This window comes from Lotus japonicus, chromosome 6 (assembly GCF_012489685.1).
Source record: "Lotus japonicus ecotype B-129 chromosome 6, LjGifu_v1.2".
NCBI classification, from domain to species: Eukaryota; Viridiplantae; Streptophyta; class Magnoliopsida; order Fabales; family Fabaceae; genus Lotus; species Lotus japonicus.
In genome coordinates, this window is record NC_080046.1 from 4,418,364 (window position 1) to 4,434,051 (window position 15,688).

General features: G+C 33.9%; 2 protein-coding genes across 2 annotated transcripts; both read left to right on the forward strand.

The window, feature by feature from the left end:
* The first annotated feature begins 598 nt into the window (after positions 1-598).
* LOC130723923 (transcriptional adapter ADA2a) lies at positions 599-11,235 on the forward strand. Its single transcript, XM_057575074.1, has 13 exons — positions 599-712; positions 1,235-1,290; positions 1,382-1,560; positions 2,406-2,471; positions 2,599-2,724; positions 2,812-2,884; positions 4,354-4,414; positions 4,492-4,550; positions 4,650-4,727; positions 5,624-5,849; positions 6,739-6,949; positions 10,240-10,518; positions 10,904-11,235. Exons 1-13 carry the CDS (start codon positions 666-668, stop codon positions 11,084-11,086), a joined length of 1,644 nt encoding a protein of 547 aa, XP_057431057.1. The 5' UTR covers positions 599-665; the 3' UTR covers positions 11,087-11,235.
* A 1,703-nt stretch (positions 11,236-12,938) lies between these two features.
* On the forward strand, positions 12,939-15,414 carry LOC130722909 (uncharacterized). Its single transcript, XM_057573793.1, has 2 exons — positions 12,939-13,131; positions 14,610-15,414. The coding sequence occupies exons 1-2, from the start codon at positions 12,982-12,984 to the stop codon at positions 15,240-15,242; spliced, it is 783 nt and encodes a 260-aa protein (XP_057429776.1). The 5' UTR covers positions 12,939-12,981; the 3' UTR covers positions 15,243-15,414.
* Positions 15,415-15,688: the final 274 nt, after the last annotated feature.

Consider the following 15,688-nt stretch of genomic DNA (forward strand, 5'->3'; position numbering starts at 1 on the left):
AAAAATAACAAATCCTAACAAATTGATCCTAAACTTAATTAAAAACAGAATAGATTCGGAATGATCCTAAATATATTTAAAAATACTAAAAATAATAAATTCATAATTAATTTGCTCCTGCATCAACTACTACATACCAATAATTTATTGGGCCATCTTATTCATGTATCACACCGAAAAAAAATATCTAAGCACCACAAAATTCGCCAAAAATCATTAATTAAGTTTTTTTTTCGAAATATTAATTAAGTTAATTACATACAATTGTAATCGTATATGCTCACAAGTATTAATTCATAATTTTATAATTATAAATCTCTAGACAAAAAACATTGATCAATACATTATAAAAACTCTATTTGAACCACATATACTTATACTACTAATACAATGAAAGTGCTCAATAGAATTGGCCGAAAAAACGACACTAAAAAATACAAAAACAAATACTATAACTGATTTAGCGTCAGCATAGTGCCGATATTGAGGTTGACATTAAATGACTCGAAGTTAACGTGTAACGTCGATCATGAGACCGCACTAATCTTTTAAGTTTTATCATAAAATCTATTTTTTTTTTAAATAAATAAGAGTCAATATACATACTTGTTGTCAAGGTTTGTTTCAAAGTTCAAACTGACTGACGGAGGAGTGACTGTGGAGAAATGGGTCGCTGCCGAGCTGCGTCGCGCTCCGCCGATGATGACCCGAGGTTTGTTTCTGATTATCCAATACTGCGCTTCTTCTACTTCCATTTTGCTTCTCTTTCCTTTCTTTGCTACTAGGGTTTCAAGGTTACGTTTGAGTTATGGGAGTTAGTTTCTATCATCATGCTTCAAAATGAACTATATTGTTGATTATTCAAGGTTTTTAGGGTATGCATAGTGTCAAATTTTATTTGGATTCATGCAAGGGAATCTTGAATGCTTTGCTGCATTTTCAGGCTCTGAGATGAACATAGGGGAAAAATAAAACTCAATTGAAAAAGTTATTCTTGTAAATATTTACACATTACTAGTTCATTTCATTAATCAATTTTTTTACCAACTTCGTCCCAGCGGGGGGCGAATTTAGTGAAAGAAACAATGTTTACTGGATGCTGTCCTAGAATTTGTATTGTTTTAGTAGATTTTTGGTTATAGAGCATGCCCTTTGATGCGTCGAAATTCTTCTTGAATGCTTCCTGTTAAATATTTTGTTGAATTATTCTTATGTTTTAATGTTGTTTCACTAGGTCAAAGAAGAAAAAGGCTACTTTGAATGTGGAGAATTTAGAGACTTCATCTGCAGGTATTGACTGGTTATACTTCTTGAATGCTTCTTGTCTTCTATCCGGAGAGTTTATTAACATTTTCTGAATATCATTTTCTTAATGTGGTAGGCCAAGAAATATCTGATGGCAAGGCATCTCTGTATCACTGTAATTATTGCCACAAAGATATTTCAGGGAAGATTCGCATAAAGTGTGCTGTCTGTCAAGATTTTGATCTCTGCATAGAGTGCTTCTCTGTCGGTGTAGAAGTGACACCTCACAAATGTAATCATCCATATCGAATTATGGTATCAACCTTCTTTTCATTGTTCCATTTTATTAAATTTATTATGTTATTTTCACAAAGTAGCATCTTAATTTTAAATTTCCTAAGATGTAGTTCACATGTTTATATTCCTTAATATAGTATTGGATGTAATTTAGTTCTGCTAAGATCATGATGATAGTACCTTGGATGAATGACAAAAGGTTTTTTCCTTCCTTTTTTTGTATCTCTTATTGTGTATCAATTTGGTTTCCTTTTCTAGGACCAAACACCTTTAGATTAGTGCTTGTATGGTTTGATAATTATCAGAGAAATAAAATATCTCTTTCTGTTCTCATAAAATATGGGAAGTTTAATGTTGTACGGGGATGTATTTGGGAATATTCAATAGTTAATTGACATGTTTGTTTTTCTGTTGAGAAGAAGGACCCCACTCTATGTTTAGGCAAAAGCTACTCTCTTGTTGCTTTTGCACAAACGTGAGTTGGAGCCTTCACAATGGAAAACCAAACATATGATAAGTCTTTCAGTTGTAGGGGGCAGCCTTTGTGGGTGAGTTTCTTCATTATATTCCTACCAGAATATAATTCTTTCTCTCATTCTCCTTCTCTCTCATCTCCTTTTCTTCTTATTTTAGCTCCGCTTTTCTTCATTTTATGGTTATCACAAAAAAGATAAAAGCTGAATGAAAGTTATGAACTCTTTCTTAGTATGATGTTTTTATCATAGATGTAATCTTTTATGCTGAAGGTAATAAAATATCATTGTAAATGAAGTTTCCCGCATTAATGCTGCTGATGTTAAAGATGCTATTCTATTCATTTTCATTTTGAAACAGATATTTTTCTTTTTCTTTATTTCTTACAGGATAATCTATCGTTTCCACTTATATGTCCAGATTGGAATGCAGATGAAGAGATGTTACTTCTAGAGGTATGTGATTTGAGTGTGGGGAACTCTTGTGTTTTTCTTCTTTCCTGCTATATCTTAATTGATCTCTTCTACTCTGCTTTTCTACTTATTTGGTTGTTATTATCTTAACAAGCTTGTGTCATCTTAGGGTATTGGAACGTATGGATTTGGGAATTGGAGTGAAGTTGCAGAATATGTAGGAACGAAAAGCAAAGCTCAATGTATTGACCACTATAATGCTGTATATATGAACTCACCCTGTTTTCCTCTCCCTGTAAGACTATAAGACTTCTCTGTCATTGATAGTATACATGCCACCAACATTTGAATGCATGGTATAATTGTTTGTATTTATACCTAGGATTTGTCTCATGTTATGGGAAAGAGCAGAGAGGAACTCCTTGCCATGGCAAAGGAACATGAAGCCAAGAAAGGTTTGTATCGCTATGAGCTGAATCACATGCTGGTTTATTTCATGCTAGACTCGACTAGTATGTTTCGTTGTATGAACTTATACAATATGTAAAATGTAAGTTTTCAAGTGATTTAAATAAACCTTCCATCGTAATCTTTTAAACAATTATTCTAGGCTTTTGTGGTTAACTCTTTTACTCAGATTGTTCAAGTAGTCAACTGATTCTTTTGCAAGCTTTTCCGGGTTGGTTAAATATGTGTGTGTATGTTTATACCTATATAATATGTGTGTGTTTGTGTGTATCTATGTATATATATGACAACACATGCTAGAAAACTTTCCCTTCCTTTAGCAACTAGTCCTCGGGGTTGCTCCATATATACCTCTTCCAAGAGATCACCATGGAGGGCCACATTCTTGATATTCAGCTGATGAAGAAGAGGGCTATGCCAAATAGCTGTCATAGGGAGAAACATGGTAATGAAAGCTAGTTTTTTACTGGGTGAGGTGACCCCATATCTTGGTCATAGATTTGAGTATATCTTTTAGCCACCAAACGGATGAGCTTGAGGATGTCTATCTTGCCATTAGACTAATCGTAAACCACATGCAATCTGCAAACTAATCCCAACTCTCCATTAGCAACAAACCCAGGTGGTTGCTCCGTATAATCTTTTAAGTTACCATTGAATGACCTTGTTAGGATTTAGAACCCACCCTAACAGCAGCCACAAGGTAAAAGGGGGGAAAATTGGCATTTTTAAATATTTAAATCTCGAAAATAAACAAGAGAGAAGATATAAAGAGAGAAGAGAGAAACCTAATGGATTCACAAGAACGAGAACCTTCTTTCATGGGAGAAACCCTTCCAAGGGTGAAACCCTTTTGCAAATCTAATACTCAAATCATACTCTAACATAAGGAGAGTATCAAAGCACTCCTATTTATAATAAACTAACCCTACTTAGCAAATTACTCTGGCCCAGCATAGGCTCAACTAAAATAATAAAAACAGACTCAGTACCAAACCGTACTAAAACTAGCTATAGAGATCGATAAAATCAAACTTAGAACCCTAACAATAGTTTAGAACCCTTACAATACCCCCCCTGACTATAATTTAGAACCCTAACAATATTTCCCTGCAAAAATGCAACCTTGTCCTCAAGGTTGGAAGCAAGTCTTTTTATGCACATAGAAGATAAAAATCTTCTCCTCCTGGATCCCATTGTGAGCGGCAAACAGGGTGAATGCCCAAATCAGCAAGTGCACTGTGTACCAGTGTCCATGCTCGACAGCATTGGAGGAGGCAGCTGGGTCGGCATGGAGGGCTCACCCCTCCTCGTCGAGTGGCCATCTTCGTCAATGTATTCTTTTTTATGCTGTTTAGAAAATCTATGATGAAAAATTGTCAATCCCTGCTTCTTTTACCACAGTCATTTTTCTTTGGATCATCTATAATACTTGTCTGTCTTTTTATTCATGCAGAATTTCCTCCAACAGCAGAGCTTACTTTGAAAGAGGAAGCACCCTTCTCTGATGGGATAAAGTACATTTCATCAATTTACAGTGATTATTTAAATTAATCATTTATTTTTATGCTAATTCTTTGGTGTAATATCTCAGCTCTGAAGAATCTACGAAGGTAGGAACCACTAATCAAACAATGTCTAGGTTAACCTCAGGTACAAATACAATCATATAGCTTAAGAAAGGTCTTTCTTTACCATTGTGTACTGATATTTTATGCTATTGGGTGCTTTGCATGGATGATTTGTGTTTAGCACGTGACAAAGCTTATTCAAGTGCAATTAAAATGGCTTCCAAGATGAGCCAGAATAATGATGGAGTCAAGGTGGAAGGTATGTTTTCTGATGCATGCTATGAAAGTTACCGCCCCTTCATTTTTGTTATTTAATTTGGTACTTTTTTGATATGTTTGTTACTTTTGACAATTATGTAAACATCGGCTAGTTTGGAAGTTTTGAACAACTAAACCTCTATTTTGGTCCTCAAGAGATTTTCAGAGCATCAATTATTTGCTGAAGATTATTACATCAATTTGGTCCTTGAGTGATGATTTGTTGACATCTAAGAAATCAAGAATTACTGTTCACGAGGACAAAATGATGTCATTCACTGACCAAAAATAATTTTTTCAAAAACTAATTTGATGCCACTTATCTTTCAGCTGTCAAATTAGTGTTCAGAAAATATTCATTTTAACCATCTGTGAGGCAGTATTATTAATATTAACCGAATTGGGTCCCCATTTTCTACTTTCACATTTATTCTTCCAAACATAGACCTTTAAAATTGGGGACTTGCAAATATTAATGCACTTTATTAAATATATGAAAATGATCTTACATTGTCTAGTTTATATAAGTAATTTAGATTTTATCTAAGGATCCATTTCCATATTTCCTTATATATATTGATTTGGTTCATTATTTAATTAAAGAGTCATGTATTAGTATAAATAGGTATTAATACTTTATCTTCTGTAAGATCGTCCAATACATATTCAGTTTGTCATAGAAAGTAATTATCAATTTCTGTTTCTCCTTTTACTCTTTCTATACCAAAAAGACTTACCTATTATTTTCACACAGTTAACAGGTACTCATGTCATGATGTTCGAATGTTTCATACTTACAAAAATATTATGTGTTGTCATGTTCTTAGTTCTTACTCAACTGGTAAACTAGAGAATATCTATTTTATGTATTAACATGTTCAATTGCATTTTATGTAGTCGAACATCAGGCTGGTCGGAGTATTGGAGAGAAGAAACCTAAATTTTCAGGGGAAGATAGGCCTTATATGACAGAGTTTAGTGGATACAATTTTAAGAGAGAGGAATTTGAAATTGAATACGATAATGACGCAGAACAAGTACTGGCAGATATGGAATTTAAGGACACTGATACTGAAGCTGAATGTGAAACAAAACTGCGTGTGCTCCATATCTACTCAAAAAGGTGTGGGAATTGTACATAATTGTCAAACTAGAAAAGAAAAAGAGAAAAATACTAGCAATACACTCTTTAGCACACTCTTTTAACACCATCTGTAATTTTTGTTATTTACTCAGTTCATGTGGGTCCCTGACCATTTGGGTGCAACACATACATTTCACCCAATGATAAGAGTGTGTTAGAAGGTGATTCTAGTATTTCTCACAGAAAAAAACTTCTTATTCTTTCTAATGAGTTAAAGTAACCATTTAGAAATGGTCTTGGAAGAAATTATGGTTGAGAATTCCATGCAATGAGATTCCACTTCTTTAAATTTCAAAATTGTTAAGCATCCAAACTAATTTCTTTATCCTGGGATTATCTGATTGAGTTGAATATGACATGTGTTTTGGTTTTATTTTATTTATTTCTTATTTCAGTGTTAAGAAATGCTATGACTACCTGGGCAAAGTAGAAAACATGTGTTTGGTTAGCATTTAATGGTTTTTGGATTGTTTTTCAAAATTGAAATGATGACAGAAAGAATATGGTCGAAGGAAGTAAAGGGAATTTTCTGGTTGGGCATCTAAATAACTTTCATTTTCATGGCATGAGAAAGCATCATATCTGTCATCTATCATCATGAGAATACAAATTAAGCAAACCATGAAAAAAGTCACTTACTTGAGAATCAATTGTGGTAAAAACTATTTTGTTAAAACTTTTACAAAACATTAGAATATCTCATTGCCAAGTTCACTTTTTCTATAACATGTGCCTTTAACTTGTTGGAAACACTATATCCTTGTATTTCCAAAATTGTGTATCATTATTTTGGCATTTCTCTGGGTTTCAGTTTTATGACTAGTTTTCGTCCATATCTGATACAAAAGTAATGGAAACTTCTTGGCAGGTTAGATGAACGAAAACGCAGGAAGAATTTTATACTTGAAAGAAATTTACTTTGTCCTGATCCTTTTGAAAAATCTCTCTCACCTGAAGAGCTTCAAATATGTCAGCGCTACAAGGTCCTCATGAGGTTTCAATCGGATGAACAACATCGGGAGTTGCTAAAAAATATTATTGAAGAACATCGACTTGTCAAAAGAATTCAAGATTTACAGGTATTACATTGTATTGGTAATTCTAGTGAGATCAACATGCTTTATCTATATATATATATATATATATATATATATATATACATATATATATATATATATATATATTGCAGTTATTTTCTCTTGTTTATGGTAATTATCCTCTCCTAAAATGGGTTTGAATGAAAGCTAACTAGCTGCATAAGTAGCCTTCCACTTTGACATATTTCTTACTTTATCCTTTCAGTTTTTCAGTTTTCTTAATATTATTATTTAATATCCCAGCCATATTACCATGATGTTCAAACTTCAAACTACTGAGATTGGACATTTCTTCTAGAATTACAGAGGAGTGAAAAACTGAAAACAGGTTAATAAAAGTGTTCTTGAAATTCACCAATGGTTGATTCTGATTGTGCAGTGTAGTCTCACTCTTAGACCAGGCCCAAGAGTGCCTATACAAGTGTACTCCTTGTTAGAATATAACAAGACATCTTATAGTATCTTGATAATATCTTAGGACAATTTAGGGTAATTTAGATTATTCTTCAGTGTCATCTTTATTTCTTTATTTAATATTTATAAAATTCATTTGTTTCTTTATTTGATTAGGATTAAGAGTCTTAGTTAGTGTTCCTATTTGACTAGAATTAAGAGTCTGCTGTACTATTACTATAAATGACAGTAAGTTTTTTAGTTTTTTGTAAGATCGCACCCAATATATTAAATCAATACAATTTCATTCCGTGTACTTATTTTTTCACTTTCTATACCTCAAAGACTAAACCCTATAATTTCATCATGGTATCAGTCTACCAAAGTGCCCACCCTTCGTGACCTGCCCATCACTATTCTGTTGAATCCCATGTTTGGAACTACGTTGTAATATTGTCATTCTCTCTCGAACAAGCAATTTGGTCAATTTTTGTTATCTCATTTTTTCTAGGTACTTGAATTTTAGTTTGCATCCCTCTTTTTGCGGCTCTGGCTGAAATGAGCAAAGAAAAACACAAGAAGGGTGTGAACTTGTGTTTTTGAGAACTTTTACAAAATGTAGTTCAAAACTCCTCCGTCTGATAAAATCCTTAGACGGAGATTGTTTTAAAAGGAGGTTCATCTCATGTCTTTTTTCTCTTCAGATGCAGAACTTAACCAAACTTTCTAAAACTTATTTTGTAAATATTTCATAAAGATTCAACTCCCTTATTAAGTTTGTTAAACAGAAATGAAGTTAAGAAGATAACACAAGATATTGATCGTGGTTCGCAATTGGGATTTTCACTATTTTTACTAGAAAATACAAGTTTCCTTGAGAGCCTCTTTAGGCTTATAACCAAGTAGTAATCTGCCTCTTCAAGCTAAACAACAAAGGTTTTAATGAATTGAGTTCTTTCACCTAACAACTCTGACTTTTAAGGAACTCAATAAAAAATGAGCAATAAATGTTTTAACTTGTTTTGCCGGAATGGACGTCTGCGGGTGGCCTATATATGAGTTGTCTTCAACATATGGATCAAGGATATGTTCTGATACTATATTGGATAAAGAGAAACTGAGATATGACATTAGATTAAACTCGTGTGTCTAAAGTCTACACAACAGAGTATATTATATATAATAGGTACATAAATGCATTAAATCAGTGTTTTCCTATTTACAAGATATCCTATCTATTTACATTACCTCTAATAATTCAAGTAATCGAGTAATTTACAGAAATTACAATATTTTCAATGTTAACTAGTATAACAACAATCAATTTCTTTGTTTAGTCTTCTGATTGAATACATGTCTGGAAGAAATATGTAAGGCTGCCTCATTGTTACAAAAAAGCTCTATCTTGCTTGCTTTGATCGATTGTTTCAGCTTCATAGTTCACATGTTGCAAGTGCTATAGCACGGTAGTCACCTAACCACAACATTTGGTATCTTGCACTTCTAGGATAATAGGTTCCCACCAATGAATATACAATATCCATCTTGATTTTGGGCTGGGTCATAACTCAACCCCAAAAGCTAGCTCATGAGGTGAGTATTTCCTAAGCGTTTATAAGCTCTACTTTGGTCATATCTCTAGCTGATGTGGGATCTCAACACACCCCAATTACATAGAGTGTGTATATTATAGGACTTCTTTTATGCATGGGAAATCCCTGGGGTGTGGCAGATTGCACTCGGAAAGCCACGTGTCCAAGTAGATTGCACAGCGAAATTCCCGAGTTGGTTTTTGGACAACGATGGGTGGCCCAATAATGAATCTCGGGTAGGCGCTGATACGATCTTAAAACTTGGTTAGGTCCTACTCAATCCCAAAAGCTAGTTCAAGAGGTGAGGGTTTTCTAAGCCTTTATAAGCCCTACTTTGGCCTTATCTCTAGTCGATGTGAGATATCACCAATCCTAACATAAAATGTTTGTTTGATAGGGATCCTGCGTAGTTGGAGATTTTCTAAACCTTTATAAGCTCTTCTTTGGCCTTATTTCAGATATGCTCTAGTGTTGGAGATTTCTTCTGCATTATTGAGCTTCCTTTAATTAAATTCTTTCTTGTCTTTCAGGCGAATATCTTATCCTTCTCCTTTGTTCTATTTCATTTCTTTCTGTGGGAATATCCAAGTATCTCATCACATCATTATACTTTACGTAGTATCTTAGGTTCTCTCAGTATTAGCTTCCATGTTTTCTTATTTTGTCACTAGTTCCGTTATAGATAGAGTTTAGTGTTTTGTCTTTCGTAAATTGTTTGTTGCTCATTCTTCACAAGGATATCACCTAATGCATCATCTCATATCGAGTACATCTCATTTTAGACTAGTTTCTATTCTCCTTTTCATCCCTGTATACCTGAAAACACTAGAGCCTTTATGTTGTTCTTATAAGGGAATCCTAATGGTATAAAGCTCCAACTATGTGTAAGGACTTAGAAATGGTCGGAAATGCAGATTTGTGTGCAGCCCTTACCTTGTATTTTTTAAGGCTGATTTCATGACAAGAACGTGTGACCTCTAGGTCACAGGACACAATTTCCAACTATTCTACTAAAGGCTCATCAATGTTTCCCCTTCACCATAGGATAAACGAGCTTAAGTGTCAGAAATGGAGATCGAGGAATTAATGTTATTGTATGGCCACAAGTTATATGGAAACAAATTGATATTCATTTTGATAAAAGGTGATTCGAAATGGTTACGGACAAAATATCCACTAGCATACAAGTTTTGATTAGCTTAGGTAGCTGCCTTTGTTAGTTACAAAGCAAGAAAAGTTTTCTGCACATGACCTAATTATATGCCATTTGCATTTGAAATCTTGTAGGAAGCTCGACTTGCCGGCTGTGTAACTGCAGCTAAAGCTCAGGAATTTATTGAACACAAGAGGACAAAGGAAGCTGAAGAAAAGGGCTGCAAAGGAATTGGTCATATTGGAACTGGTGCTAAGACGTTACAGAAGTCAAATTATCTCAAAGGAGAGCTTGATAGTAGCCTACAAGGTCTTCACAAGGATTCACGACCAACTGTCATGGAGGCTATCACAAGGTCGCTTGAAGAATGGGATATCAGTGGATTTGAAGGGGCTGAATTATTATCTGAATCTGTGAGAACTCTCCCCCTTGTTTACTAGGACTTTATTTTTCTTTTTATGTTGCTAACTTTTTCTTTTAGCTTTGATTGGCTACTTTTTATTTTGTACTAATTTTTGGCATAAAGCTGTGTAGATCTCCCACAATGATGAAAGTTATGCATTGGGTTGCCTTTATTTATGTTGTGGGTTGGGCCAGTGTTGTCAAATCGCGGATATCGCGGCGCTACAGCGTAGCACTCTGAGGGCTGACCGCTGTCCGTTATTTTCCACTCTAAGGGCTTGATATAGCAGATTTTTGATTTCAGCTGTTTTCCGCGATCTGTGATTAACAACACTGGGCTGGGTTGGGAGTTGAGGCATTATCTGATTGGTTATGTGAACAATGATTAATGTGCAGGAGAAAAAGCTTTGTAACGAGAACAGAATTCTTCCATCACACTACCTCAAGATGCTGCAGATCATGTCATTAGAAATTTCAGAGGGCAGAGTAACTAACAAATCTGATGCACATAGACTGTTCAAGGTAGAGCCAAGCAAGGTTGATAGAGTTTACGACATGCTTGTGAAAAAGCAAGGTTGATAGAGTTTACGACATGCTTGTGAAAAAGCAAGGTTTTCAAGCACAATGAAATTCTCTGTAATGATTAAAAGGCCATTTTTGTACATTCCTCTTCATCGTTATTTTGTCCCACAGAAATGGGTAGAAGTCGCATTATTTCTCGTCGGTCATATGCATATCACTCTTCTACTTTTCCCTTTCAAGTTTTTATGTTTCTACCTACGTTATAGATATGGTATTGCTACGGAACCCTTGAAAATGAGAAGGTTCGGTACCGTTCAGAATCAGATCATTATTTAAATTATAAAAGACATTGCAAATTTTAAAAAATTGTTGTAAAAAAAATCATGGTAAGTCAAAGCAAAATACATGAAATCCCTTCATTTTGAGGGGTTCTAAAGAAATTGCCTTTGGACTGAAGTCACGATTGGTGGAGAATATTCAGAGTTAAAAATAAATCAAATACTACAATTTAAAAGAAATTATTGTCAGATTTTAAGATGTGGTACCCATCAATTACTGTATGATGGCAAACCTGCCACCCCCATAAGCCATGTTGTAAAAAAAATTATGTTCTCAAGATTCAAGATAACTCTCTTAAAATGTAATAGAATTCCTGTGATCATAACATCCTCACCAAATTCTTAGTCACAAAGACAGTGTCATAAAATATCCTCTTTATGATGTAAAAGTTGCTTGCAATTTACTTATTTATTTTCAGCTTTTGTGTACTAACAAATGCACACTAATTCTCATCTATGTTACAATTATCTTGAAATGTGATGCCAGGCAATCCTCCTATCTTTATATCGCACCTCATAGCCGATAATGCCCCGCTAAGAGGAGCATGGTTAATGACTCACACTTAAGGGGAAGTGGTTGTGAATTCTTCAAATGTGAGTAATAAGAAAGAAAAAAAATTAAGTTTCACATTGAAAAAAGAGGAGACTAATGAATAATTTATAAGTGAAATGACTCATACACTCATACTTTAAGATTTTGGGTGAAAAATGTGGTGTCCTTCACTAATGTGGTAAACTCCTAATAAAATATCCTTATAAAAAATATATTCATGACCATGTCCCTCTCAGGGTATACGCCCTCATATTAATAACAACAATAGTTAGATTAAATTTTAGTTATACCTACTCCTTAAATGGGAGTAATTGTTTACATAATATGAACAAAACTACTTGCAACTGGATGGATATGTTCTGTCATCTTTCATTTCTGTACCACATGTGATTTATTAGTTCAAAATCATCAAAATTTGCGTACACGTCCTTTTCTTTCATGAATTGATTACCAAATACTAATTCCACCAATAATGCAACATTGTTAAATAATCTTGACTTTGTATGGTGCGTAAATAGTATTTATATGTACAATTATTTACCCCCATAGAAATATCCACCTGCACAGTGTGCATGTCACAATCTAGTTCACGTTTAAATTTGAGTGTCTGATTTTTCATTTTTTAATCGAAGTGCTCTAAACGTGCAAAATATTTTAATCGATTATTTTAGTAAAGGGTGAATTAAAATTTAAATATGAGATTTTTTTTTTGAAATGAAAATATGAGAAGTTAGTCCCTGACGATTTTTGTGTATTAACGACGTCGATTTTAACTGACACATGATTTATTCTAGGTTTTAGCGAAGGTTTAAACTGTCATAAAATGAACTATGCGAGTAACTAATTTCACCTATTAATATTATTATTGAGCATTAAAAGAAAAACATTAAACCCTATTTCAATCAATTTACTGCTGGCCCTCAAACAATGAAAAAAAATCATTTATGACGTCCTGGAATGTGTCGGTGAGCATATTTAATTTAAAAACGTGCATGATGATTCATCTACAAATTAAATACTGATCGAAGAAGAATATCATCATCATCAAAGATTCAAAAGAAATGGCAGAGCTGTTTGAGAAACAGGCAAAGCAATATGTAGATGGAAGACCAAGTTATCCTCCACAACTCTTCCAATTCATTGCTTCTAAAACTCCCTCTCACCACCGAGCTTGGGATGTTGCCACCGGAAACGGCCAAGCTGCCAAATCTGTGAGTCACATCTATCTCCTAATCAAGGCGTATCTAGGGAGGGGCTTGCAGGGCTACAACCCCTAAGAATTTTGAAAATTTTACCGACTATAAATATTTTATGTAGATTTTTTATGTGTTGTTGTTTGGTCCCAAAGTTTTTGTTATTGTTGTTATAGAACTCTCAATTATCACAGAACTTCATTCTTAAAAAAAAGATTGATTAAATGTAGCTTTTATTTTATATTTTAACAATTGAAATTAAATATTTTCTTAATAAGATAAAAAGTCAATCATATATGTAGAGAGAAAACAACAAAAAAAAAAGTATTTTATTATGCAATTGATTTGCAATAGTGTGAATTAAACAGAAGATTCAATGCAGAGACAATGAAACTTCTTATGCTTAATTTAACTTTAAATCCTAAGGAATTTTTTTTAATTATTTGATAATGAAAAAAAATTGTAAGCTTGTTGAGAAATCTTATGCAGATGATTTGTCTGAGCTGAAAAAAAGGAATTTTCTATTTCAGCTAAGACATTATCATTCATATGTTTCCCGAGATCTTAATTTAGGAAAATGTCCAGATGTTTCCCTTGTTAATAAATTGGTACATCTTGTTTAGGCACTTCCTGTTTCAACAACATCCGTAGAGTGAAATTTTTATGCAGTGAAAGTTTCCAAGACTCCGCTTCGCAACAAGATTGAAGATGATTTTCTCATAATTTTTTTATTAATTGTATATATTGAGAGAAATTACTGGAAAAAATCATCGTTGATACAATAATAAATAAATTTAGTACTACAAAAAAAATTAAGAGTTGTATTTAAATTAATTTTTTCTTATTTAAAGGTTATATAATATTCAATGATAATTTTATTTAGTCTTTTAGTTCGGCCCCCAATAAAAATATTCTTGGATATGCCCCTACTCCGAATTCAATCCTCCCACTCTTCCACTTATCTCCTTGAGCACGATAATAAGATTAGTAAGTGGCTATCTTGCTAATCCAATTGTGGCCTTATCCAACTCTCTTATTATATTATGCTTTATCATCGTGACCTCCAAACGAGTACAAAGTATACTATATATTTTCATGAATTGAGTTGAAGACCATTCACATTATACTTTATTAGATTCAATAAGTGCCAGTCCCAATGGTAAAAAGTGGTAATCTGAACGTATGAGTGTTCGATCCTTAAAAGCTGCACTGTTTTAGAAACTTCTACGCTTCACCATAGTCAGCTTTGCATTTGCATGTTTGGAAAAGAAATGTCAATTGTATTTCTGGCGACACATGCAGGTTGTTTAAAATCACCACAAACGGTATAGTTTATAAAAATAATTAACTCTGCAGTTTGTGTTGTATGCTAGCTTTTACATTCATAATATAGGAATTCTGCTTTATTTATCAAATTCACACACACAAAGAGGGTACAATTTTTTTATCCCCGAATAGCTTTTGCTTGGACCAAAACTAATCGGTAATTATTTCAGTTAGCTGCACTATACGAGAATGTGATAGCTACGGATGCCAGTGAGAAACAGCTTGAATTTGCAGAAAAAATATCCAATGTGCGGTATGAGTATACACCTCCAACCATGTCTTTGGCTGAGCTTGAACAAATAGTTGCACCTCAGGGAACCATAGACCTTGTGACCATTGCCCAAGCTCTCCACTGGTTTCACCTTCCAACTTTCTATGAACAAGTCAAGTTGGTTCTCAAGAAACCTCATGGAGTCATTGCTGCTTGGCGTTACGATTTGCCCGGATTTTGTGACGCGGTACTAGACTCGATTCTTCATCAACTTTATTTCTTTGATCTGGATCCTTATTGGGAGACAAAATCTAGATCAGTTAGAGAAAAGTTTCTAAGCTTTGACTTTCCATTTGTGCCTGTGGATACTGATCACACAGGGCCTTTTGAGTTTGTGATGGAGACCATGATGGATTTGGATAGTTTATTTACTTATATAAGATCATTGTCAGCATATCAGACTGCAAAGGAGAAGGGAGTGGAGATTCTTCGCGAGGATGTAGTCGAAAAATTCAAACTTGCTTGGGGTGAAGATGGCCAAAAGGTTGCCAGGTCTCCAATTTACCTGAGAATTGGAAGAGTAAGTGATTAGCGACGAAAATATGTTGTTACTTTTTAGTTCAAACTTGCTTTAAGTTTTTGCATGTTGGTTTGTATTAGAATTTAAGAGGTCTAGCTGTACCCCAAAAGTTAGTTGGGAGGATTGTATTCCCATATATAAGGGTTATGTTCGCTATATATATAATCAATGCGAGACTTCTCAACATCTATAGTATTATGGTAAGAATGCACCCGAAGAAGAAGCATCTGAGTGGAGAGGTGGACTGAAGGAAAGGTATTTGGGTCATTTCATTGATTCAATCTCAGACATCTAATTTTTCTAGTATCATGGTAAGAATGCTATCTTGCACACATACATCATTTACAAGCTTGTGCACCTTACTTAGCCTTCGCCAACGAAGAGGGAGATATGAACAAAATTTGAGTAGAAATGAAATGAAAAAAAAGTTGGGTGTGAATGAATCTTAATAATCAACA

Coding starts and splice junctions, on each gene's coding strand:
- LOC130722909 (XM_057573793.1), top strand. CDS start 12,982: ATGGCAGAGCTGTTTGAGAAACAGGCAAAGCAATATGTAGATGGAAGA. Junction 13,132..14,609: donor ACGGCCAAGCTGCCAAATCT/GTGAGTCACATC, acceptor TAATTATTTCAG/TTAGCTGCACTATACGAGAA.
- LOC130723923 (XM_057575074.1), top strand. CDS start 666: ATGGGTCGCTGCCGAGCTGCGTCGCGCTCCGCCGATGATGACCCGAG. Junction 1,291..1,381: donor TTTAGAGACTTCATCTGCAG/GTATTGACTGGT, acceptor TTAATGTGGTAG/GCCAAGAAATATCTGATGGC. Junction 1,561..2,405: donor ATCATCCATATCGAATTATG/GTATCAACCTTC, acceptor TATTTCTTACAG/GATAATCTATCGTTTCCACT.